The sequence below is a fragment of the Thamnophis elegans genome, chromosome 1 (assembly GCF_009769535.1).
Source record: "Thamnophis elegans isolate rThaEle1 chromosome 1, rThaEle1.pri, whole genome shotgun sequence".
Classification (NCBI taxonomy): Eukaryota; Metazoa; Chordata; class Lepidosauria; order Squamata; family Colubridae; genus Thamnophis; species Thamnophis elegans.
In genome coordinates this window covers 100,628,156-100,653,864 of record NC_045541.1, presented here as the reverse complement: position 1 = coordinate 100,653,864, position 25,709 = coordinate 100,628,156, and the positions used below count along the sequence as shown (strand labels likewise).

General features: G+C 39.0%; 1 protein-coding gene across 1 annotated transcript in view; it reads left to right on the top strand.

Moving 5' to 3' along the window:
* ABTB2 (ankyrin repeat and BTB domain containing 2) overlaps nucleotides 1–22,713 on the top strand; it is a 139,677-nt gene extending 116,964 nt beyond the window's left edge. Inside the window, 13 exon segments of the mRNA XM_032236178.1 lie at nucleotides 121–286; nucleotides 1,438–1,527; nucleotides 2,283–2,384; nucleotides 4,481–4,577; nucleotides 5,231–5,366; nucleotides 6,605–6,831; nucleotides 9,715–9,893; nucleotides 12,401–12,506; nucleotides 12,616–12,718; nucleotides 16,310–16,400; nucleotides 18,604–18,672; nucleotides 20,812–20,925; nucleotides 21,824–22,713. Coding sequence (XP_032092069.1) covers nucleotides 121–286; nucleotides 1,438–1,527; nucleotides 2,283–2,384; nucleotides 4,481–4,577; nucleotides 5,231–5,366; nucleotides 6,605–6,831; nucleotides 9,715–9,893; nucleotides 12,401–12,506; nucleotides 12,616–12,718; nucleotides 16,310–16,400; nucleotides 18,604–18,672; nucleotides 20,812–20,925; nucleotides 21,824–22,021 — 1,678 coding nt within the window. The 3' untranslated portion in view covers nucleotides 22,022–22,713.
* Nucleotides 22,714–25,709: the final 2,996 nt, after the last annotated feature.

Genomic DNA, 25,709 nt, shown 5'->3' with positions numbered 1-25,709 from the left:
CTTTCATTTATATCTGTGAATGCAAGATCACAACATGCTGAGATATAGGGCCCTAGCTGTAATATTAATGATAATATTAATAAACTGTGATTGTACGGTTTGGTTGTAACACTTCCACAGGCCAGAATGCTGCTTTAGTTCCTTCCGACGAAATGGATGCAAAGGCTGCTACTGAAAATTCCAGCAGGATCTGGGGTTTCGAATGTTGAACTGTGGAAGGACTGATCTGATTAACCAAGCTATAGAAGCCTTAGGACCCGAAGGAGTTAATACAATGGATGATCAGGTATATAAAAATCAGTTCTGTAACATTCATGACATAGACGAGCAAATCCAACGTCCGAGTTATAACCATCCATAGACATAGAAAGACATAGCAAAAGAGCTGTGATGGTGCAGCGGTTAGGATATAGTACTGCAGGCTACTTCTGCTGACTGCTGGCTGCCTGCAATTTGGCAGTTTGAATCTCAGCAGGCTCAAGGTTGACTCAGCTTTCCATCCTTCTGAAGTTGGTAAAATGAGGACCCAGATTGTTGGGGGACAATATACTGACTCTGTAAACATCTTAGAATAAAAGCACTGTGAAGTGGTATATAAATCTAAATGCTATTGCTAATACTATTGCTATCATGTAAAGAGTATTGGGGTATTGGGGTATTGGGGGAAAAGTATTTCCCCAAACCAGCATGTAAACGTTTTTACTACAGGTTGACTCAGGGCTACTCTGATATTCTGCATCATTCAGCACTAGGAGCATTTAACTGATTCTAGTTATTTTAGCAAAACTGGGTGCATGTGTGATTCGCCTCCTTCTCCTTAAAGCATCATCCCATTATGGGAGACTTCAAGTCAATAGAAAGCAGTAACTAAATTTGTAATGGGAAATAGAAGAATTTCAGAAGCCTCATTAATCTGACTGATATCATGAAGGCATTGTAAAGATTTATAGGCAAATTACATTTGTAAAGCAAATATAGTAGCTGTAAACCAATGTCATTTCAGTGTTTAAGCATGTCTTCTGGAACTCACTTCTGCCCAGCTCTGAGGCCAGTTCATAACCCAATGTGTTATGTTGATGTAGCAATTTTCCACTATTAACCTGTGTTTATGCTTTCATGTGTTGCGTGAATGCACTCATTTTATGTCTCTCAGATAAAAAAAGAGAAGGAAAACAATCATGTGCAACATTTAAGCATTTCTGCAGGAGAATCAATATAAATCCTTACACTGAAATTAATGCAAGGTCTAGTCTACTTCCAATGTTTATAAGAACAAAAAAATATTTATGCCAAAGTATATCATACATGGATAACATAGATGTATTATAAAGTGTGAGGAAACAGATGTTCATATGTAGAATATATAGAACCTAACGTTTTGTTTCTGAGCTTTGCTTTTGGAAATAAAATAACTGGCTGTGTGCCTTGTTCTTAAAGGGTATGACTCCCCTCATGTATGCCTGTACTGCTGGGGATGAAGCCATGGTGCAGATGCTGATTGATGCTGGAGCAAATCTGGATATACCGGTAAGTGAAAAGCAGCTGCAGAAAGGTAATGGGTATGGATCTATTTAATCATTGCAAAATGAAAATATTGTATTTTGGGTGCTTTTTATCAAGGCAACCTAGTCAACCCAACTTATAGGAGGAGCATACTGTTTCGCTTGCGCCTTTCAGCCCCAGACCAGGAGCCTCTTCAAGGCCGTCCGCTTTCGCAACAAACTACTTTTTGTGTATTTACCGACAAAGAAATAAAGGGAGACTAATATAGATCTATTTTGATCTAGTTAGCTATTTATTGGCTAGCTGACGAGAGCTAAATAGCTCAGAATAGATCTATACTAATCTTCCTTTATTTCTTTGTCGGTAAATATAAATTCAACATTGTATTTTGAGGTTCATATAATAATTTGCTGAATAAGTTTGGAGAGAAATTTCTTTCTTTTTAGAAATGATGGTGATAGTGGTTTATGGATTCTAAAGTAACAATACTTGCCGTAGATGAGATTATGAATCACAATGCAAAGGAATGCAAAAATTGAAAGAATAAATATTTTTCCCTCTGCAAGCACAACCTCTAAAGAAAACTAGCAGGTGCATTTTAAATCAACAAACCAGTCTAAAGAATTAAACACACTGATTGGGGTTGGCAGAATTTTCGGCATTTTTGTCAGCCTACAGATTCCAAGGATTGCAATTTACCAGCGTATGCTATTCTCAAATGCATTTTAGGAGCTTAACAACAAGAAGAATTGCAACCAATAAATATTTCTTTTTCCCAGGTTCCTGGAAGGTTCATCTCGATACCATCAGTTCATCCTGATAGCCGACACTGGACTGCGCTCACTTTTTCTGTATTAAATGGCCATATCTCAGTCGTCCAGGTCAGCAAAAGACAAGTTGTTAAGTTTCACACGCAACCTGAAAAGAGTATGATCGGCAATCCATAAACACATCACTAACAAGATGAAAAACCATTTTGCCTGGGATTTTGTAGATTGCTTGAACATGCCTGGGAGGCACTACTCTGCATTTGATGTTAAATTGCCTCCATTTCAACGCACATGTGTTCTCACTAGCAATGAGAGGCAGCTTGGTCTAGTGGTTAATTAGTTAAAAACCAGGAGACTGAGATCTAGTCCACCTTAGCTATCAAAGCCAGCTGGACATTTTGGAGCCAGTCATATATCTTACTCAATAGCTGACCTTAGGGGCAGTCATTCTCTTTCATCCATCCATCATCCATCCATCTCTCCTCTGTCTCCCTCCCTCCCTCCCCCCCCCCCCCTCTCTCTCTCTCAACACACACACACACACACAACGTTCTTCATTGTGGGAAAAATAAGAAGAGGAAGGTATGTTGGATATGTTTCCCATCTTGAGATATTTATAAAAATAATCAGGTGGATATAAATAAATAAACAAATGCCTTTCTCAGACTTTTCCCCAGGAAAACTGGGCAACAATTCATAAATGCAAATTTAGGAGAGCAGTAGCCCCACCAATTATTCAGAAACAAAGCATTGCTTTCATACTCATTAATTTTTGGATATTTTCACTGGGATAGACAATGCTTACAAGCTGGAAGGTACATAATGTGCCAAGGCACCTGATTGGGCCCATTTATTGACATGCGTTTGTATAAGCACTGAAAGATGTAGAACTGTCTGCACACACACAAAACATACAATCTTCAGACACTTATTTCACATAGACACAGACAGCCTGCATGCAAAATCTACATAGGTCTCACTGTTGTGGATGAACAGGCAGGTATAAAGATAAACCAACCTTCCCGCCTTAAAGCAATCTTAGGTAGGAAGAAGGAAGGAGATAGGAAACTGTCTTTACTTCCTGGTAAAAGAAATCAGAAGCTGCTTAGCTTGAAAAAGCAGGAAAGAGTGGGCAAGGGTCTGGAGATCTTGTAAAAATGTTGTGGGTACAGACCCAGGGGTGGGTTTCAACCGGTTCGCGGCGGTCCCTGCAAACCGGTTGGTCAGCGAACCCGGAAGTAAGTAACTTCCGGGAACGGCGAAGGGCGCGCCCGCCGCCCGCGGTCCTATCCGGTTTTGACAAGTTCTGCGCTTCTACGCATGCGCAGGACGCATACAGCGCCTGTGCGATCCTCCAGGAGCAACTGGAGCATCGCACAGATGCTAGTACGCATGTGTGCACCGTGCGTGTGCACGAGGACGCCGCCGGCCCCGTTCCAACCAAACCGGTTGGAACGGGGGGAGAAACCCACCCCTGGTACAGACACACAGGCTGTCAATGGACATCCTAACTGCAAGCACTTCTCTGAAACCAAAGTGGCATAGATATATAAGTAGTAGAGCAGCTTCTGCCTCAGACAGTCCAAAAAGACAAGGAACACAAAACAGAAGGGACTGGGATGGAGGAGGACAAAAGCAGGTGCAGGCTACTTCTTTCTTTCAGTTTCATATCTTCTTATAATAGACTGATTGGAGTAGAATACATCCAAATAGCTTTATGGAATGGTGCTCAGCTGGTGAGATTTGAGAGAGGCCATGAATCCAAAAATGGATAACAATTATTTAAGAACAATTCCGAATTCAAAGCATATTTTCAAATGATTTTCCATATCTGCCACTTTTTTTTAGAACTAGCTGGAAATGTTATGTTTTTATGCATCTGACATACAGCTGTCTCTTTGAAAATTACCAGAGCTTAAAAAAAAAAAAAGACAGAGAAAACTTTTAGAGATGGCAAATTGAATTCCAAAAGTGTTGTATGTTAGAACTATCAAACCCCGGGCTGCAAAATTCCAAATAACCACCAGTGAGTAGCAGAGGCTTACAAAATATTATTTGCTGCCATCTATTGACCACCTTGAATGTTGCACTCCACATCTAGTAACCTTACTGTGTAGGTCTTACAACAGGCAACCAAGGAAAGTGATGATTAGCAGTCTCCCTGCCTCCATTTCTTCTTCAAATTCCCTGTTGTTGTTGTTTTACAGCTGCTGCTGGATGCAGGGGCCCATGTTGAAGGTTCTGCTGTCAACAGTGGAGAAGACAACTATGCTGAGACACCACTTCAACTGGCCTCAGCAGCAGGCAAGTTTCAGCAAGTGTTGCACTTTCATCCCTAATGAAGTTCAGAGGTTTCTCAACCTCAGCAACTTCAGCTCCAGTATTGGCTGACTCGGAATTCTGGGAATTGAAGTTTTCATGTCTTAAAGTTGTTGAGAAATATTGGTGTGGATACATAATCTTAAAACAATTGCCTCCAACTCCAATTGCCTCTATTTGGGTTTCAGTCTGACTAGGAAGTGCCAAAAAAACCAAATATGGAAGAAACAATATTTTCAGAGGTGCCAATATTTGTACTTAATACAGCGTGCAGTTCCTGGCAACCTGTTTGCAGTGGGGCAGTGAGACTATGTAGGATTATGAAATGATGAATTGTACTTAGTGTATGTATACAAGATAATATGTGGTCCTAGTGTATGCACATAGATCCACTTGGCATGATTCTTGCTCCCTTTTGGGGGAATGGAAACTATAATAGAAAATAATGATGTGCATATAAATATCCACAAATGTTTGCACATATTGTATGTGCACAGCAAGATTTGGTCACCACATCTTATCAAATATACAGGATCACTATTAAAAATTGGAGGGCGGGAGGGAGGGAGGAAGGAAAGAAAGATTAGCTGCTATCTTACAATTTTACAAAAAAAACCATAAACTGTTTGCATTTCTAGGCAACTATGAGCTGGTCAGTTTGCTACTGAGCCGAGGAGCTGATCCCCTTCTGAGTATGCTGGAGGCCAATGGGATCTCCTCATCACTTCATGAAGACATGAACTGTTTCAGCCATGCTGCTGCTCATGGACACAGGTAAATCATAGGCATAGGTTGGTAAGTGTAGTCAGTTGTGCCCCATGGATGATAGGAAAAGAGATGTCACCTCTTTTTCCTTCTGTGCTTTATATCAGCACCTGGAGCAAGGAATTTATTTGGGTTCTTTCACGGGACATTAAGAAAGGCCTCTGGATGGTTCAATAACATTGTAAAAGACACTGTGGATTATGGACTTCTGTGAAAGTTCAGAGAATAATGGTCTCTCCTTTATTTTTTCATTTGCCAGGTATCACATGATAGAAAGAGTAGCTTTGCCAGGATATTTCTGTAGCCTAAAACAATTTTATTCATCAAGTTTCAGTATCCTAGCATCACTATATTTTTAATCATTTTCTAACTTTCAGACAACTATTCATATTTTGCTACCATCATTTCCAAATTAGTATCTTTGTTATATTTTTTAATGGAGAATCATTGGCCAGGAACTTCAAACAGTAATAGAAAACACACAAATTACCAAAGGCTCAAGCATCTTGGGGTAGGAAAAAAACAGCAACAAGAAGAGTACCTGCAAGAGAGATTTAGAATTTTTTTAAAAATTGTATCCCTTTTGCAGTCCTTGACAAAATATACAACTCCTTGTGGATTTTTTGTGTAAAAAACAAAAAAAAACAAAGTTGTGATTTATGTCTTTGATGGTTAGGCAAGATATAGAAAAGAGAAAATCATGATATAATCTTAATCAGAGAGGTTATTATTGTACTTAAACCTGCTGTAAAGATCAAAAGCCAACTTTTTAATATCTTTTTAATATATATATCTACTTTTTTGTTTTTATCTTCCTATTACTTTATACTTTTTCCCCTTTCCTTTTTCCTTTTTCCTTTCTCATTCTACTTTAGTTTGTATTAGTTATGAGTGTTAAAAATCTCATTATTAATACACATACTGTATCCTTACGTTCAATTCACAGAACGTAGCTGCTGGTGGCAATTTAAAAGATTGTTTTAAATTGCAAGGTGTGGTTATAGTATAAATTTATATGTGGCCTAGTGAATATTTCAGTAATCAAAGAAGAAAATAATTAAAAGAAATAATGTTGCTAAATTCCACCTTTGCATTTCTCTTGCTTGTCTACAAAGATCTCCTTGACGTCGTTAAAATTATTTTTGTGGGGAGTAGGCATTTACTAACCAAATTACCAGAGTAAACTGAGTTATCTCATAGTTTCTAGATCTGTATAGTTACAGATCCTTTTGTTTTTTACTTTACAGAAATGTTCTGCGCAAGCTGTTGACCCAACCACAGCAGTCAAAGGGAGATGTTCTCTCCCTGGAAGAGATTTTAGCAGAGGGTGTGGAAAGTGATACTTCCAGCCAAGGAAGTTCTAATGAGGGCCAAGTTAAGTTATGCAAAACCAGAATGAAAGCATTACAGGAGGCCATGTATTACAGTGCCGAGCATGGCTATGTCGATATCACAATGGAACTGAGAGTACTTGGTAAGATTTTGTTTTTGATTCTTCTTATCATTGTAAGACATGGAAACATTCCTTAAGTCTCTTGTACATTTCTCTCTCTCTCTCTCTCTCTCTCTCTTTCTCTCCCCCTCCCTCACTCCCTCTCCCCCCCCTCTCTATGTATCATACTACTAGATGACAGCAAAGAGGAGGCTTCGGTAATCTCTTTGCTGCCATCTAGTGATTGTCTGGGTTTCTGCAGGCAAGATCTTGCAAAGTAATGGTAATTACCTGCACTACTGAGCCATGGTGGTGCAGTGGTTAGAGTGTAGTACTGCAGGCTACTTCTGGCTGCCTGCAATTTGGCACTTTGAATCTCACCAGGCTCAAGGTTGACTCAGCCTTCCCTCCTTCCGAGGAGGGTAAAATGAGGACCCAGATTGTTGGGGGCAATAGGCTGACTCTGTAAACCACTTAAAGAAGGCTGTAAAACCAATATGAAGTGGTATATAAGTGCTATTGCTATTGCTCCTGCATTCTGGACAAAGTGGCTTCCTGATGGGCACCCTCACATAGAACTTTATGACAGTAGTTCAAGAAGTGAACAAGGCAGGGTTTGTTTTGGTATAATTTTTTATTAAGTTTTTTAAAAGAAGATTAAAAATAATACGTCTAGTGGTTAAGGGACCATGCTAGAAAGCAAAAGACCAAGAATTAAAGACCCATCTTGGCCATGAAAACCAGCTGGGTGACCTTGGGCCAGTCACTCTCTCACGGGCCAATTCGCCAAACAGGATTGTTGTTGTGGGGAAAATAGGAAGGGGAAAGTATATTGTATATGTTTGCAACCTTGAGTTATTTAATAAAAGAAACAAAAAGGAAACAGAAAAAAGAAAAGAAAAAGAGAGTGCAAAAAGAATGAAAAGAAATAGAAAGTAGTAGCTTATATTCCTACCTCTACACTAATTCTTGCTGCAAAGAGAATCAGAAGTTACATTAAGGCAGGGCTTTTTGATCCATTGGCATACAAGATAATGTATGTTGTAAAAAATTAGTTGCATTCTAATTTATTCCAGGAAGAATGTTTAGAAAAAGCTGAAGAATCATTTTTATTATATTGAATTAATGCTGTAGACTGTGCTGCAAAATATACATTATTGGTCAAATAACTGAACTACAGTAATAGAGGAATGCTTTGGTAATAAATAAACTTCAGCTGTGGCACTGATATCATTATTCTGAAATAAAGATATATTGTCCTGAAATAAAGATTGACTATTAAGAAATAGCCACATGTGCTTCAGTCCTCTTAAGTGCTGGAAAATTGCTTCTTAAAACTTTGGAGAGTTTCAATCTTCCTCTTTAAGGAGATCAGACCTTTTGAAAATGCATTAAATGAACGTTAAAATGAAAGAGCCGTCTCATTATTAGGGCATATGATCTGCTCAAATGTTTTTTGCAGTTTAAATGAGATGAGGTCCAGTGCAAGATCTTTTTAAATTAAGTTTGAAAACATTAGATTAAGAATATTGGACTAATCAGAAATTAAAATCAGATTTGTCATTTAAACAGCTATATAAAATGGGTCATTTGGTAACAAGCCATATATGATTGGATTTCTTCTTTCTACTTTCAAACTTGGATAGAAGTTCTGCCCTGCTTTGCATTCTTTCCTTAGAACTGAAATGATGTTTAAGGAAGAAAAAACAGCATCTGAATTCTAATCTTTATTCTTGTATGAAAAAGAGCATTCTTGCAAATTTCTCATTTTAAAAGTAGGAGTTCTTTCTTCACCTTTCATTTTTGCTGACAAGCTGAGGAAGCAAAAGAAACACTTCATTTTAGTTCTGACTAAAGAAGCAAGTTTTCTTCTTGATTCTCTGTTTCACCCATATTGTTTTATAAGTAACCTTATTTCCTGGTGTACCTGCTCTTGGGTTATGGTTAGAATTGGAACTAAGGATAGGAATTCCAATTATATTCTGGTTAGAATAATTCTCCAGGTAATCCAACATGGCTTTGCTTCATTTATGCCCTTGAGACATGTTGGTGATGAACTTCCATAAATGCGAGCCAGATACACTTTTATGAAATCCAGTTCAGTCTCTTGGGTTTGGGAAGGCTGAGAGACTTATTGATGATGATTTTTCATAAGAAAATAGAAGCCCTACTAAAAAAAATTTCTCAGCATTCCATGATACCGTACAACTTACCAGCTAGGTTTGGGATATTCAGAAGCATGGACAGCAGAGAACTTAAACAGCAATTGCAGAAAGTGGGATTAACCTACCAGTCTACTTTATTAGGAAATCATGTGTAGGCTTCCAAATTGATAAAAGAAAAGAAGAAATAGAACAGCTCACTACTTGATTGAACGAATGTGTTATCTGACCTTGAGTTATTCCTGCTAATTCTGTGCTATGATTAGAATAGTCTTGGAATTGCTCCAGTACCATGCCTTCAAATTCTTCCTACATAACTAGAATACACTGCATAGTTTTGTGCAATGGAGATGTCTATTCATTAGCAGATTTGTGGCAACAGAGATAATCATACAATCCATCCTGATCATTTGCATAGATAGTTTCACAGTGAAAGCAGTGTGGGACCTGTTATCATGCATCCATAATACCAGCATATCATCCATGTACATAAATATAAAACAGAAGCAGGTTCTTAATTCTCTTAAGTTATGTTATTTTTATAGTACTCTTTAAAAGATAAATCACCTCTCGTATATTTATTTGGAATTTTATACCTCCCTGTGCTGCCCTGTGTCATACTCTATAAATAAGTTTCTGGTGCTATTAGAACATTAAAACTAAACATTTGGTTTTATACAGAGTACATATTTGTCTTTTAACAGTTCAATATCCACATTTATTAATAAAATTGTATTTCTCCTTTCTTTTGGAATGGTTCCAGGAATCCCATGGAAGCTGCATGTATGGATTGAGTCACTACGAACAACTTTTTATCAGTCTCGTTATTCAGTGGTACAGAATCTCCTACGGGAATTTGTCACCATTAAAGAAGAAGAATACAATGAAGAGTTAGTGAATGAAGGACTGAAACTAATGTTTGAAATTCTCAGAACCAGCAAAGTAAGCTATTCTAAAACTTTACACATCACTTCATCTCCTTTGCCTCATTTCATAACATCATTCTTGATGCAGAAATCCGGATATCTCAAACGCTTATGTCATTTTGGTGATCTTTGGCCTGGGCAAGACATGCAAATAATGCTATATGAAGAAAGACATCTACTGGCACTGGATTACTAGGGTAGATCTCAAAGATACCAATTGTGAAGAGTCGTCTACCATACTCTTATTGCTTGTTAGGTTGCTTGCACTTCCTAGTCATTCATTCATTCATTCATTCATTCATTCATTCATTCATTCATTCATTCATTCTGCAGCTGGATTTGTTGACTTTCTTCTTCTGAAGTTGCAAACACTCAGAGGTAGAAATCTATTAGGTATCCTCCTCCCCCTTGATCAATCTTCAGAGCTGCATATTTCTGACACTGAATTGATAGTTCAATCAGAAATGTGAAAGAAGTCAAAGGGCTGAACAGTCTCACAGTTTACAGTCACGTACCGGACAAAAATTAAGCCAGTTAGAATAAACTTACCATCTGGATTAAGCTTTCCTGAATGTCAATACAGCAATATCACTGAGTTCTTATAATGGAGAATATAACAAAAAGGCAGCTGCAGATTTCACATGTTCATGGCCAACAAATTAGCATGTTTGTCTCATTAGTTATTCTTCTAGAAAATGGATGTGAAATCAGAGAACTAGTTTTAAAAGAATGGTTGGGTTTTGAAACTCAATGCTCCCCTTTGCTTTGTACTTAAGTTCTTGGCGCAGTCCCTTGCTTTTAGCCTCACCTGTCTACTTGTTGGGAAAAAGCTGTTTTGGGAAAGGGTAAGATGGGTTTTCTTTTTGTCTTAGCCATTTTGATAAGATATTTACAATGAGGTCCAAAATTATAGCCTAACCAAAAGGAGTTTAAGCTGTTGAAAAAACATAATTAGTTCTAGGTTTTCACTCATCCAGCTATATGTATTTATGCTTGTTTACTGGCAACACAAACAGGGACCAGAAGAAAAAGCTCTCTTTTGTACTAGAAGCCCTGATTCTAATAATTTAAATCATCTGTCGTTGTCATCATTAGCCACTCAGTCATGTCCAATCCTTGGCTACTCTGTGGATCAGTACTCTCCATGCCCCTCTGTTTCACACTGCCTCCTTCAGATGTGCCATGGTCTTCCCGGTGTCATCTCCCTAACCTCTGGTCGCCTCATGAAACTGGGCCATGGAAACAAGTGAAGCCCCTTCCGTGGGATGCAGGCAGTACACAAAACCAAGCCACCTCCGGTCCGCAGAACTGGTCTCTGGTGCCTAAAAGTTTGGGGCCCACTGCTTTATAGGGTTCAGCCAATGGGTACTAGGGTGGCCTCTTCTCCTTTTTCCACTGATCACTCCCAGCATGATTGTCTTTTCACGTGAATCAGCTCTCATGACAGGACCAAAGTATGACAGCTTCTCTTTGGTTTATCTGTAATGAGTGGATATTTAATAAGGTTCCACCACAAATGCGCGAACGACAAAAGCATGCCTGACTAAACCGCAGTGACAAAACCGCGGTGACAAAACCGCGCCGACGAATGAAGCGTGCCGACAACAGCGCACTGACAGAAGCACGCTGTAACCTAACCCTAAACCTAACCCTAAACCTAACCCTAAACCTATCCCTAAACCTAACCCTAAACCTTACCTTAACTTAAATCGCGCTTCTGTCGGCGCGCTGTTGTCGGCGCACTTTTGACATCGCGGTTGTAGCGCCACGGTTTTGTCGGCGCGCTTTTGACGTTCGCGCTTTTGTCGGGTCACGATTTAATAAAGGTATTCATTCATAAATTCACCTCCACAGGTTAATAATATTTTAAACTCTCCCTTTCTGTCATACAACTGAACACAAAATTTACAATTTAGTGTGTTCCATTTATATAAATATATAAATCTCAATACCACCAATACCTTTACAAAATATATAGTTTTGTTGATCAATCCTCCTCTGGTATTCGCAATTATTTCTTTCCAGAAATTGGAATGCGACAAAAATGGCAAAACACTTCAGAAAATCTAGTTGAGTTAACTTTATATTTCTTAGGTACAAGAGATCCTCAGATCCCTTATAGGTGGAGGTATGTGGAAAGTAAAGGCCAAAGTGGTCAGTGGTGGAAGGAGCACTTTGGTCTGTGAATCCTAAACTGGGAGAATGGCTCCAACAGTTCTCAGGAGCAACATCAGAGCTTAGTCCAGAAGAGGGAAGTACCAGGATCAAACAGAGATACTGTGTGGAACCCTCAAACTCATGGGCCTTTGGTAAAAAAGATGCCACTTGTAGATTGAGAAAGGAATTTTATTTATTTTGGATTATAGTTATAGGTGTCAGTGCAGATTCAGTTATTCTTCCCTCTGAGAATTGCATTCAGCAATTACTCTCTTGGCAAAGAGATGAATTCAGGTGTTTTATATTTTGCTCTCCTATGCATAATAGAAACAGAATAATATTATTCTTTAACTTGTCTATTCACAGAATGACTCAATCAGCCAGCATCTCGCAGCTATCTTTACTCACTGCTATGGAAGCAGCCCCATCCCCAGTATTCCTGAAATCAGAAAGACACTGCCAGCCCGCCTAGGTAACATAGTTAACCTTCAATCAGCAGTTATTTGGTTGATATTGGTTTCTTATCCTGCTTTTCTACAATGAAACCTAATTAAACTTCCTCTTTTTTCTGTTTTATGCAGATCCTCACTTTCTAAATAACAAAGATATGTCTGATGTGACGTTTCAAGTGGAAGGAAAACTGTTCTATGCTCATAAAGTTCTCTTGGTTACTGCTTCAAATAGGTGAGTTTCTCCCTCAGCGAGTAGTACTTGGTACTGAATTATGCAAAGGATCTCCCAAGTTACAGCACATGGATGATACCTTATCCTGTACTGACAAATAACCTTTTTGAGAAGTTACTTGTAGATGTTAAAGAAGAGTCAAAACAGAGTAGAATTCTAAGAAACCCTCCAAAGTAGGATTCTTAAATTAGGTTTCCCCCACCCCCACTCTCACACTGAGTGGACAAGACCATAGAGGAAGGATGAGAACCATCCAAACATCATGTCTTTCCCTTTAAAACCTCAAAGCCACTCTAGAAGGATACTATAACCATGATAGCAGAAGGCACTGAGAAATCAAGGAAACTTAGGATAAGTGACCACAACCATCCCAATCCTTCCAAAGGTCATTTGCAAGTGCAATTAACAGAGACTCTAGAAAGAGTGCAGAGAAGAGCAACAAAGATGATTAGGGGACTGGAGGCTAAAACATATGAAGAACGGTTGCAGGAACTGGGTATGTCTAGTTTAATGAAAAGAAGGACTAGGAGAGACATGAAAGCAGTCTTCCAATATCTCAGGGGTTGCCACAAAGAAGAGGGAGTCAAGCTATTCTCCAAAGCACCTGAGGGTAGAACAAGAAGCAATGGGTGGAAACTAATCAAGCAGAGAAGCAACCTAGAACTAAGGAGAAATTTCCAGATAGTTAGAGCAATTAATCACAACTCCAGAAGTTGTGAATGCCCCAACACTGGAAGTCTAAGAAGATATTGGAAAACCATTTGTTTGAAATGGGGCAGCGTTTCCTGCCTAAGCAGGGGATTGAACTAGAAGACCTTCAAGGTCACTTCCAACTCTGTTATTCTGTTTTCTGTTTGTAATACCACCCTGTACTGCATAGAACAATTATACCCCAATTCCAAATTCCAAAACAGCATAGGCAGTAGGGGGTTGTGCTTGGATCCAGATCAGACAAATGACAAGAATGAGTCCATAAACCATTCAAGTGTGGCTGGAGAATAGATTTACAATATTTACAAGTCCAGAATGGATAAAAAGGAACTTCTGCCACTGTTTAGAGGCAGAAACATGGAAGGTTAGAGGTCATATGATAATTTTAAAGTTTGAATTTATAAACTGGCAAGAGTAATAATAATAATATACTATATTTGATTGACTTTAAGAGTTCTTTATTACCACTACTTACATTACTATATCAATATTGTCCATGGAGTTAGAAGCCAATACCATTCTGGGTCGAGACAAGAAGTGATAGAATACTCTGTAGTTTCTTTTGATATCTCTGAGATATTTGAAAGATCAACTTGTATAGTATATCTTCACTTTGACTAAGGTCCACACTAAATGTTCTTCCTTTTATGGAAGTACTCAGTTCCACCTACATATACTCAGTTATTACTGAAAGCACTCCAACAACTGAAATTTGAGAATATAAACAAAATATTGGCCAAATCTAAGTGACCTCTCACTTGTCCCTCTTGACTTATTAAGTCTAATAGAAAGGGGACTTCATTTCTGTCCTGAGCTTTGTAGATTTCTCTTCTCCCTAACAAAAAAAGATACCATCTCCTTGAAATTTAAATTTCTCTGGTCACACCTAAAGAAACTTAGCCAGCACAGATGATGTAATATTTTAAATCGGTTCCTGCAGTTTTCTGCACAATAGAGTAATTGTTGATCAGGATCCTGTAGTTTTTTATTGTATTTGCAATTTGTATCTGGGTTTATGTTAGTACTTTGGTCAACAGCAAGGAGATGAACCTTGCTGAAAGAAATGGGAGGTATTATGTGATTGGTTACATTCTGCTAATCTCATTACCTTGGACTGTGCAGGATTAACCTATCTGATGCTGGTAGATGGTTGCAGTTATGCCATGGAATTTCCTTGGATTCTGCTAATCTATCTTTAATTCCTGTACCCCATTTCTAATAAACCAAGAGATAGCTACAGTATTTCAGCATAGGGACTGAAGTCAAATCAATATGCAGATGGCTCCTTGCCCTGCTTCTCCATTTCAGAAGATGTAGACCAGTGTTTTTCAACCTTTTTTGTGCAAAGGCACACTTTTTTCATGAAAAAAATCACGAGGCACACCACCATTAGAAAATGTTAAAAAAATTTAACTCTGTGCCTATATTGACTATATATAAAGTCTTTTTCCCACGGCACACCTTACACTATGTCACGGCACACTAGTGTGCCGCGGCACAGTGGTTGAAAAACACTGATGTAGACAGGATGTTTGAATGAGATATACTGTAGCAGTTGGGGACTGCTGCAATGTATCTCATTCAAATATCCTATCTACTGGTTTCATGGAAGACAATTTTTCAATGGACTTGGGTGGGGGGATGGTTTCATTTCACACATTTACCCGCTACTCACTTCTAGCTTTGTGGCCCAGTTCCTAACCGGACACAGACTGGTACTGGTCTGAGGTGCAGGGGTTCGGGACTCCTGTTGCGTCCTCCTGACGCAGCTGGCAGCCGTAGCCAAAGCCCGAGGCTTCTGATTGGCTCTGGCGCGCCGGCCGGCGGGACAAAAACACGCTGCTGATTGGCTACCCGCCTGACAGCTGTCAAATATAAATAGCTGTCAGGCGGGCTCCGCTCCCTGTTCGTGTTCTGTTGTTATGTGTTGGTTTCTGCAATAAAGTTCGGTTAAATTCACCTCAGGCTCTCGTCTTTAAAAACTCCTAATATACTGAATAGGATGAGGACCAATACATTGAGATTTGACTCTGATCAAAGATAGTCTTAGAATATTGTTCATGTTCCATCAAACCATTTCAATCTGGTTTGAAGAGGGCTACACTCTTATTAAATATCAGATTCATAGTGTAGGATTTAATCCACCATTCTTGCTAGCGGCACAAATGACTTTGGTGTCTTTGTACTAAACTTAGACTGCTGTAATAACTGTGATGATATTTGAGCAGAGAAAATCTTTTTGTAGTTATTCCACCTCAGCTGGCCTAGCCTGCTTGGATTGCTGCCACTAACTGTAAGCATAAGTTGCACTATTATGAGTAGTAATAATTTAGGCAAGGTTATATCAATATTTGTTCTCGTGCATTTAGAATTTCACTCTTGGGATAGTGTACAAAACAGTTTTACAGTAACACAACATACATATATATATAAGGGGGGATGAATTACAATGTTGTTTTATTGTAATTAACTACAAATCCAGTTTATATCTGTCCAGTGCTGAGATAACAGATAATCATAATCCCTGGTTCATGTTTTTCAGCCTAGTTTTCAAATTAAATCTGAACTGGATTTCTGCAACTACTTTCCATGCTTGAAGAAAGTCTGGTTTTCAATGTCAGATATTAGAATAAGAATTCTCCAATAAATTCAGAGAGTACCTGTTAGGTCTGCTTTGTTTTTAGTTTGGTTTAGTTTGGTTTGATTTTTTGTTTTGTTTTTGCAAAAAGCTTCTGCTAGGAAGACTGGTGATCCTGAAAATGCAAAGAATGGAATTGGGTGGGGTGGTGGGAAGGCATTTATACTTTATCAGTTAAAACATAATCCAAGCAAATAAACTTTTAAAACCTCCTAAGAAATCACCTCTGCTTGTTTTCACAGATTTAAGACACTGATGACCAATAAAACAGGGCAAGACAGCCAAGGCAGTAAGATTGTGGAAATTAGTGACATGAGATATAATATCTTCAAGGTGGGTTGCAAAAAATAGTTCAGTCTATTCTTTCCGACACTGAAATGTGGAGCTGTGATTTTGAATGCCTTTATCTTCTGATACTTAGCACATTTGCACAATAAGAGAGCAATGATTAACTCTGACTAAAGATAGTGGTTTATGCTTATGTCCATGGGATGAGGCCAAATCAGCAGCAACAGTAAAAAAAAATCCTGCCAATTTATTTGTTTTTTTTTTCATTAGATTAGACCAGATCCACCCAAAGTTCATTTTTCCCCCCATTATAGGTTTCCTGAAATGCAAGCATATACTGAAGAATAGTCCTTTTACTTAGCAAAAGTATATTCCATGGATAGTAACCAAAGCTTCCCAGACATAATTTTCATGCTCTGTTAAACAAATTAAATATGAATAGAGCAAAAAATCTTGCTGGCTTTATATTAAATCCACTTAGGCAATTGAAGGCTTATGAGGCTTTCTTGTAAAAAAAACCCCAAAATCCCAAAACATGACTGTGGAATATTTTTACATAGATACATAACCTTGCATATGGAATGTTGTTAAAAGACAATAAATAAAGCTGACTTTGACATGGAAAAAAATAGATCGGTAAAATCTTAATACATAGGATTAATACATTAATTTTTATAGAGAAGAGGTGTTAAACTCTCAGCTTGCGGGCCGGATGCGTCACACGCTAGCCACACCCACGCCCAGTTTAGCGAAGGCAAAAATAGTCACAATGTGTCACGTGACACCGCCGTGATGATGTGAGCTTGACACTCCTGTTATAGAGCAAGTGAAAATATGTAAAAGCCAGAGACCCAGAAAACTCACAGTCATTTCTTTTTCATTTGTGTTATATGAGTTTAGATATCTATCTGTTCTGACACCACCACCACCCCCTGTTCCACACCAAAGCACACTCTGAGCCAGAGATAAATTACAGCATTTAATTAACAGACAAACAGGTCCTTGGCAGCAACCCAGCACAGACAAGCTTGGGCAGCAATAAACACAGATAAGGCTTGGCAGCAATCCAGCTTGCCAAGCTCACACAAAGTTCTCTGACATTTGATTCTGTGTTGACTTCTGCAAAGAGGGGTGTGTACACAAGTAGCTTTTTATAGTCTGGAGAGGAGCCTAATGACCACCAGCTGAGCGCAATTACTTCCTCTCTTCGATGGCGTGCATCCAGGAACAACTCACTACGACTCACTTACAGCTCACTCTCCCTTGTCTCCTCCCCACTGGTCCCAGGCTCAGGTGCCTCCTGGTGGCCAGACAGCCTCTCTGCGCCCTGCTCGGAGTCGGAACCCTATCCAGGGTCCTCCACATCCTCCAGAGCCGACTCAGAGGGCCCCTCGCTGCCGGAGTCTGGTGGCAACTCCAATGGCACCTGCTGGGCCACAACAATATCTATGGAGAGTCTTAGTCATCTAAGTCATGGTTGTTCCCAAGGTGCTTTTTCCCCCCCAAGTCCAGTTTCTGACTCTTGAAAAAAAAAAGTACCTTTGATTGCAGTTATGTTGCAGTGAACTAGGTGACGACAGAAGCGTTTAGGGTGCTATTGACCAGGGTTTGTTAACTTTACACCAGTCTTTGCAAGCCAGATCTGTCCATTAGGGTTGAACTTTTTTTTAAAAAAAACTTTATAATATAAAATACAAAAATACAAAAGAAAATAATAGGAAAATAGGGGAGGGAGCAAGGAAGGGAAAAGTGTAGGGAAAAATGGAAAAAGAAATAAAAGATGTTGACTTCTGACTCTCTTTAATGCAGTAGAATAAGATAATAGCATCAAACCTCAACTTTTTACTTTTACGTAATAATATAAACTAGGCATTTCTATAACAACAAACCTATCTAATCAGTAAAATCAATGTTTCATTTTTCCCACAAGCACCAAGTCCAGAAGTGGTTTCCAAGTAGAAACAATAGTAATTTTTTTCTTTAATCAAAATGGTCGATTTAGCCATCTCTGCTAACTCCGTCAACTTTTGCAGCCATTCCATCTATTGTGAGAATCAAAGGGTTCTTCCATTTTTGTGCATAAAGTAATCTTGCTGCTGTCAACATACATAACATCAAACATTGTGGTACTTTAGGGAGGATTAATGCTACATGCTGCATTTGCTTTCATTTCAGTAGTGGAAGGTTTCTGTATGTTCCTCTTAAGTGAAACTACAGACTTCCTAATGCTCTACCTTTCTTCTTATAGATGCTGATGCAGTATTTATATTATGGAGGAATGGAAGCCATGGAAATCCCCATAGCTGATATCCTAGAGGTGAGCATTTGCCTCTCATTGACTTTTGACCTATGGCTAATGTGTCTTCATTACAGAACCTGTGCTAATTTTAGGAAAACCTGTCTGCACATTCAGTAAATGAATTCTAGAGTTAAAACTGTTCATCCGTTTGCAAACCAAAACAGCACAAAAATTACTTGATTGATGGAAAAGTGATGAAAATATTCTAGACTGATTTTCAGAAATGTAGATTGAATAAGCAACTTGGATTCAATGCGTGTCCAGAGAGATTCTCTAGGTAGAAAAGCAGGATATAAATTGATGTATGATGAATTATGCTCTTAATTTACTTCAACTTTCCCCAACTTGCTAAAGTTTGAAATTGTTATCTCAAGCCATCCATTACTGCGAGTGATGGGACTGTTGATTTGTTTGGAGATAGCCTGCAGCGCTGAACTATGTGTGGGACAGTCAGAAAGAAGAAAATGGTGTGATAGTCAAAAAAAAAGAGAGGAACAATCTGAGCTCCCTCTGGCAGCTTTGAGATTAACGAGAGTATTATAAAATGTAAAGTGCAAAGCAGAGGGGATTAAAGATAAGCACTAAGGCTAAAGTAATGACAGATATTGGGAATAATCAAGTAGAAATAACCTTGAGAAAAAAGATAAGGAAGTTAGTCTTCATCATGCTGAGGTAGCAACAAGGATGAGACCTCTGAGTCAGGCACGTAGATGTAAGGGCCTTGGGACTTGTGGTTGAACAACACAGTTAACAGCTTGAAGAGCTTAGTTAAACTGCAGAGTTTCACATATACACAAAATGCAGCCATCACACCATTGCAATATCTTTGTAATATCTCTGGGGATTACTAGTTGGAATGGGAAATATTTCACGCTTGTAGGAAGATTGGAATTGTTTTACATAGTACCAAGAAAGGGATGGTTAGTGTAGATCAGGGGTAGTCAACCCACTTTTGTATTTCTGGTAGTAATAAAATTTTCTAACCGCCCACCAGTTCCACAGTAATGGTGATTTATAAAGTAGGGAAGAAACTTTACTTTATAAAATTTATAAAGCAGAGTTACAGCAAACCCCTACCGCCCACCATGAAAGCTGGAACGCCCACTAGTAGGGACCAGATTGACTACCACTGGTGTAGATGGGGAAGGCACCAGACTAGGAACCAGGGGACTCTGAGTTCTAGTCTTGCCTTAGGCATGAAAGCTATCTGGGTGACTTTCGGCCAGTTTTCTCTCTGTTAGCCCAACCCACCGCACAGGATCATTGTGGGGAAAATAGGAAGAGGAAGGAGTATTGTATATGTTTGCTTGAATTGTGTGTAAAAATAATAAATGCAAGAAATGAATAAATAACAATGTTGATAATCTTTCAGACTCTTTTCAATAACTTACAGCACTGAGTAGCCTTTGTCTTGAAAAATTAAGGACAATGAATTATAATAGAACTATGCAGACACTTAAAGATGCAATGGAAAGGTGAAAAAATATCCTAGAAGGCAACAATAGCAAACCCCATCCACATTGTCACAAACATACAGAAGTGCTCACACAAAGGTGGGCATATCCAGGATTTGATGTTGATCTGAGGGAAACTATATGCTATCATATTGAAAACTTCCCATCCCAACGACCTTGGACAGAGGCATTATTAGGGTATATTATTCCTCAATTAAGCATTCCGAATTTTCTGGGAAAATGCAGTTTGGAGGTATTACTTAATCCCTCATAATTGCTAGTGTATCTCTCTGACTCAGATGCCTTTAACAATTTGAATTGATAAATCAGGACAAAAACTATTGTGCAAATAGTCCCCAAAATTTATAGGGTTGCAAAATTTATCCTCTCACGTATTCCTATGTGAACGTTGACATTCTTTTGAAAGGCCCCTCTCAAGAGATTGCAATAAATGAGACCGTGAGGCCTAATCTGTAGTTTCTTCCATTCCCGGTAAATACTTTTAGTTCTAAAAATGCATTTATTATTTTTTTAATACACACTGATATTTTTCATTTTTAAGACGTGTTACATTTTAAGATATATAATTTTTTTTTGCATGTCACCCAAAGGACGACTTCAGCTCAGGGATAACCTAGAGATATTGAATGTCAATGGAATGAGCAAAATGTTAAAATAATGCCTTCTCTTTCATCCCAACCAGTTGCTCTCAGCTGCAAGTTTATTCCAGTTGGACGGCCTCCAGCGCCACTGCGAGATACTGTGTGCTCAGACCATCAATACTGAAAGTTGTGTTCACATCTATAAATATGCCAAGGTAAAGATGACATTCTAGTCAACTTCCATGTATAAGAATGCTAGATCTTAGGAGAGGAATTGGGAAAAACGGCCTTTAATGCATCAGAAGCTGGAAACCAGTAAAAGAGGTCTTATAGACAAGGCCAGACTTAAGAAAGATTCCCCTGTTTATAGGGGGAAACCAAGTATTGCAAAATAATAAACAATTCCGTGGGTGGCAGCTGAATATGAAGCTGAATATGAAGATCCAGGCCTCTCTTACTTCGGTTTACTTTATTTCTTTTCTTCATACGACCCATCATACATGCCTCAAATTTGTTTGACTGCTAACATTATTCATTCTTGGGAAGTTAATCATCATTCTTCCATATTAATTGCAGTCTTCCATGACCAACGAGGAGCAGGTAATCCTTGGTTAACAACCACAATTGGGGCCGGCAACTTGTTAAGCAAAGTAGTTGCTAAGTTGAAACTGTGACTCTGTTTATGAACTTGCCCCGAGAAGGTCATCAATTGTGAAAATTGGTCAAAAAGTTACTTTTTCATCCCTATTGTACCTGTGAATAGTTGCTAAACAAGGACTGCCTGTATTAGCCTGCCAGTTCCACTGACAAGTTGCTCATTCCCTTTTAAGGTTTCCTTAACTTTGGCTCAACAAGCAGCAGAAGAAAAGAGCGTTTGGGAGGGGAGGCATTTTAACCACTTCAAAATATCCCCGTGGAATAACCATGCAGAAAGTGGGTGGACACAAACACACTGACAAAATCGACAGTATTTTTTAACCAAAGGATGAAAATGCTCTCAGGCATTTGCTATCAGGATAAAGCTGTTTTTGGAGGGAGAAGGGTGGGAGAGGGGGGGATAATTGACAGCTGCCTAATGTGTGTTTTATCACAGCATCCCTTTGTTTTTTATAGATCCATAATGCCCCAGAACTGGCCTCTTTTTGCGAAGGCTTTTTTCTCAAGCATATGAACTCCCTGGTGCAGCAGGAATCGTTCAGGCAGCTCATCTATGGCAGGAACAGTAGGGTTCAGGGCCTGGATCCCCTCCAGGATTTGCAGTCCACTTTGGCCAGAAGACTTCATTCCGTTTATGTAACTTCAAGAGTGTAATTGCTAAGATCCGCGGCCCTGCTGTTAAGGAAAGCCCCTGCTCATTGAACTGCACTGAAATGGGCCCATCGTGGCTGCTTCATCCGGCAGCCCATCGTGGCTGCTTCATCCGGCTTCTGAAGACAGTGCCTCTTCCACCACCTCAGCAAACTTATCCAAAACGCAAGAAAAATAACTCACATGCCAGAATGGTTTTAGCTGAAAACGGATGAGCAGAATCTGAGGTGGGATGCTGCTATTCTGCTAGGTACGCATCAGAAAGGAGAACTCAGGGGGAAATTCACTTCTAAGCATCCAGAAGTTCACTTAGAAGAATGCACAAACTATAGTTGGCATTTAGCCAGAGGACAGACTGTTTAAAAAAATGGCTATGAATGTAGAAATTCCAATTTCTCTCAACTTTGGCTACTCAAACTGTTTAATATTGGGCTAACTGATTCCACCAGAGTGCCATGCTGCAAACAGATCCGGCTTTTTGCTTTTTCCATTCAGACGTGCAGGTTCAGTAGGGGCTAAAGGTAAAAAAAAAAAAAGAAGCAGCTAGTTTTGAAGATACAATAATATGCTACCTAACAGATTCTAGGTTATTTTGGCCTCGTTTTTTAACTAGCTCTGGCTGTCCATTTTTGTATTTAAAGAAACATAACCTGGTGTCCCTAATACAGTGTTTCTCAACCTTGGCAACTTGAAGATGTCCGGACTTCAACTCTGAGAATTCCCCAGCCAGCATTCGCTGGCTGGGGAATTCTGGGAGTTGAAGTCCAGACATCTTCAAGTTGCCAAGGTTGAGAAACACTGTCCTAATATTTACAGCTACCCACATCTTTGTGCAAATTATTATCGCCAAGACCATCACACTGTGGAATCTATGATACTGGTTGTTGCAGATAGAATTTCTCTCATTTCTGCAATATAGCTGTATATAAAGGGCTGGGGTTTGCTTTGTCAATGCTATTATAGCAAAAACTGCCTGAAATGCCTGATCTGGTGCTTATGATCTGGACCACCGTCTGCCTGGAAATTATGTGCATCACGCACAGAAATAGGACTAGGGAATTCCAGCTAAAGGGATCTCTGTATAGAAAGACTGTATATTTGTGCGTATCATTTTTAGAACTGGAAGCTGCAAGCAATAATCAAGCTCCGTGCAGACTACACATGCAGCCTGAATTGTATGATTTCGAATGAGAGCCACATTTAAATACTGCTACTGCATCATTTGCTGCATGTGATAGCATGCTGGCTCATTGAACTGGATTTCAGCTGGTGTAGGTAAATCAGGGCCGACTGGGTTCAAAGTTGAATATTAAATCATTGTAAATAACTGAACGAGGACTTTTGCACATGACATCTCACCATTTGAGTCAGAAAGTCAGTATGACTGGGACAAATTATTTTCATATCCCTCCACATATACTTCAGTCTGCATTGAAATGTAAGGGTTGACATGGGAAATAGCTGAAATAGGAACATGCTTCCCCTCTTTCCAATACTCAACAGTTTGCTTCCATCTTTGGACTAGAAAATATTAATTTAGGCTATAGTTTTAATAAATGAGTATTAACAAAGGGATTGTGGTTATCAGTTGGGGAAATATGCACAAAACCCAAAAAAATTGAAGGAAATTATCAAACTAATCAAGGGAAAAGAAGTCAAGTCAAATGGGAAGGAAGCTAGGTGTATGCCACAAGAGATTTTGTGGTTCCAGGAAAGATCATGAAAGAGTATCATGCAAATATATAGACGTTTCAGAAGCAAGAGAGGCTTTTCCCATACCTATTTGAGAGTTTAAGGTCCTCACCATAAAATCTTCATTTTTAACAGAGAAAAAAGCATTCATGAACAATGTTTGGAAATGCTTATTACATTTGGTTTAAGGCTATAAAGATTGGAGCAGTTCAGCAATAACACAAGCCATAATTGTAACTGAGCAGGGAGGTTGGGTAAACTAACTGGGGGGAAATTATTTTTCTCAGGTATCTTGCTCTTTTCTCGGTTACAACCTGTGCCTAAAGAGTTCGGTACATTTGCATAATGCATGTGAATCACATGGTACAAAGGCAATACCTAACTAAAATATTTATAAATGGGTCAAGAAAGAAGTGGGATAGGTGGAGAGGAATCAAAACATGAGAACTGTATGAATTACCTACACATTTCAACTCCTACTTGCAGAATAGTCCTAAAGATTAAAAAAAAAGATAAGCTATAAATCTGTCATTTTTTTCAAATCTGGATCCGCAAAACAAACACAAGCACCTCACATTCTCCAGATCACAGAAAAGTGTAAGATTTGTCATTAAGTAGTTAGGAAATACCCCAAATTTTGTCATTTTGGGAAATAATTTTTAAATAGCTGATTTAGCTACCTGTACAAAAATCTGTTGTATTGTGACAATGTCTGTTATATTAACTGTACATTAATGTTGTCATTTATGTAAATGTCCCATATTTATTAACAACATGACACTTGGTTAAACTTTGCAGATGGTGTAAAGCTTAATAATTTCAGGCAAAAAATGGGCTATATAAGTATGGTCTTTCCCCCCCAATTTCTGTGATTGTTGCATTGTGATAAATATAGGCAAAAATACTGTTTTTAAAAGAGGGCCAGTTTAGCGTAGTCATTAAAGCATCAAGATAGAAACCAGAAACTCTTGAGTTCTAGTCCTGCCTTGAGTATGAAGCCAGCTGAGTGACCTTGGGCCAATCTCTGGCTCAGCCCTAGAAAATAGGCAATGGCAAGCCACTTCCCAAAAAAACTTGCCAAGAAAACTGCTGTCCAGGCAATCTCCAGGAGTCAGTGAAAGGATTGCCTACATATGCTTTTCAAAATGCTTTTGCGAAATTAGAAAATTTTCTGTTTGCTAGTCTGACCAGTCTTCACCTGATGCTCTGAAATTGTATTGTGCATATTCCCAGCTCATGATTTCAGTGCTAAATACTTTTTTTCTGTGCAGTATACCTGAAATAAAATAGGAGTCCCTAAGTCTATAGAAGTTCTACAAGTTTCAGTTTCAGTGCAGTAATAAAAAATGTCTGAACATTTACAACTTTTTAAAGGTATTCTTCACCCGAGAAACCTTATTTGCTCATGGATCAAATGTTCATGGATCAAGTTTTTCTTTTCGCTTCGGACAGTGGAGATGATCTTAGCCAGGAGAACCATCAGTGGTCAACTTTGTACTTGCAGCAAACAGGGATTACTTACAGAAATTGCTATTAGACACTGACAGGAATAACAGCCTTTCTATGCCAAGTCAAACAAGATTTCTCAGGTGCAGAATACCTTTAAAAAGTGTGCAGACTGGGGGTGGATTGCTGCTGGTTTCACTACTTTTGCAGCCTGCATGCCAGACGCACACGTGTACTGTTCAATGTAAATTGTTCTTCGCGCATACGCAGAACAATTTACAGTGAACTGTGCATGTGCCATCACTAATATCCAAAATGGTGGCAGCCCAGCGGCAGCAAGAGAACCAATTTTGGGGCGTGGCAGGCCTGTGTCCCTGCCGGTTCTGCGAACCAGGCCTGTATTCACACTACCGGTTCGGCCACACCGGGCCAAACTGGGAGCAGCCCATCTCTGGTTCATACATTGTTTAGAACAGCACTGAAATTGAACCTTGTAGAACCTCTACGGGCGTATGGGCTCCTATTTTATTTTAGTCAAAAAGTTTCCAAAACC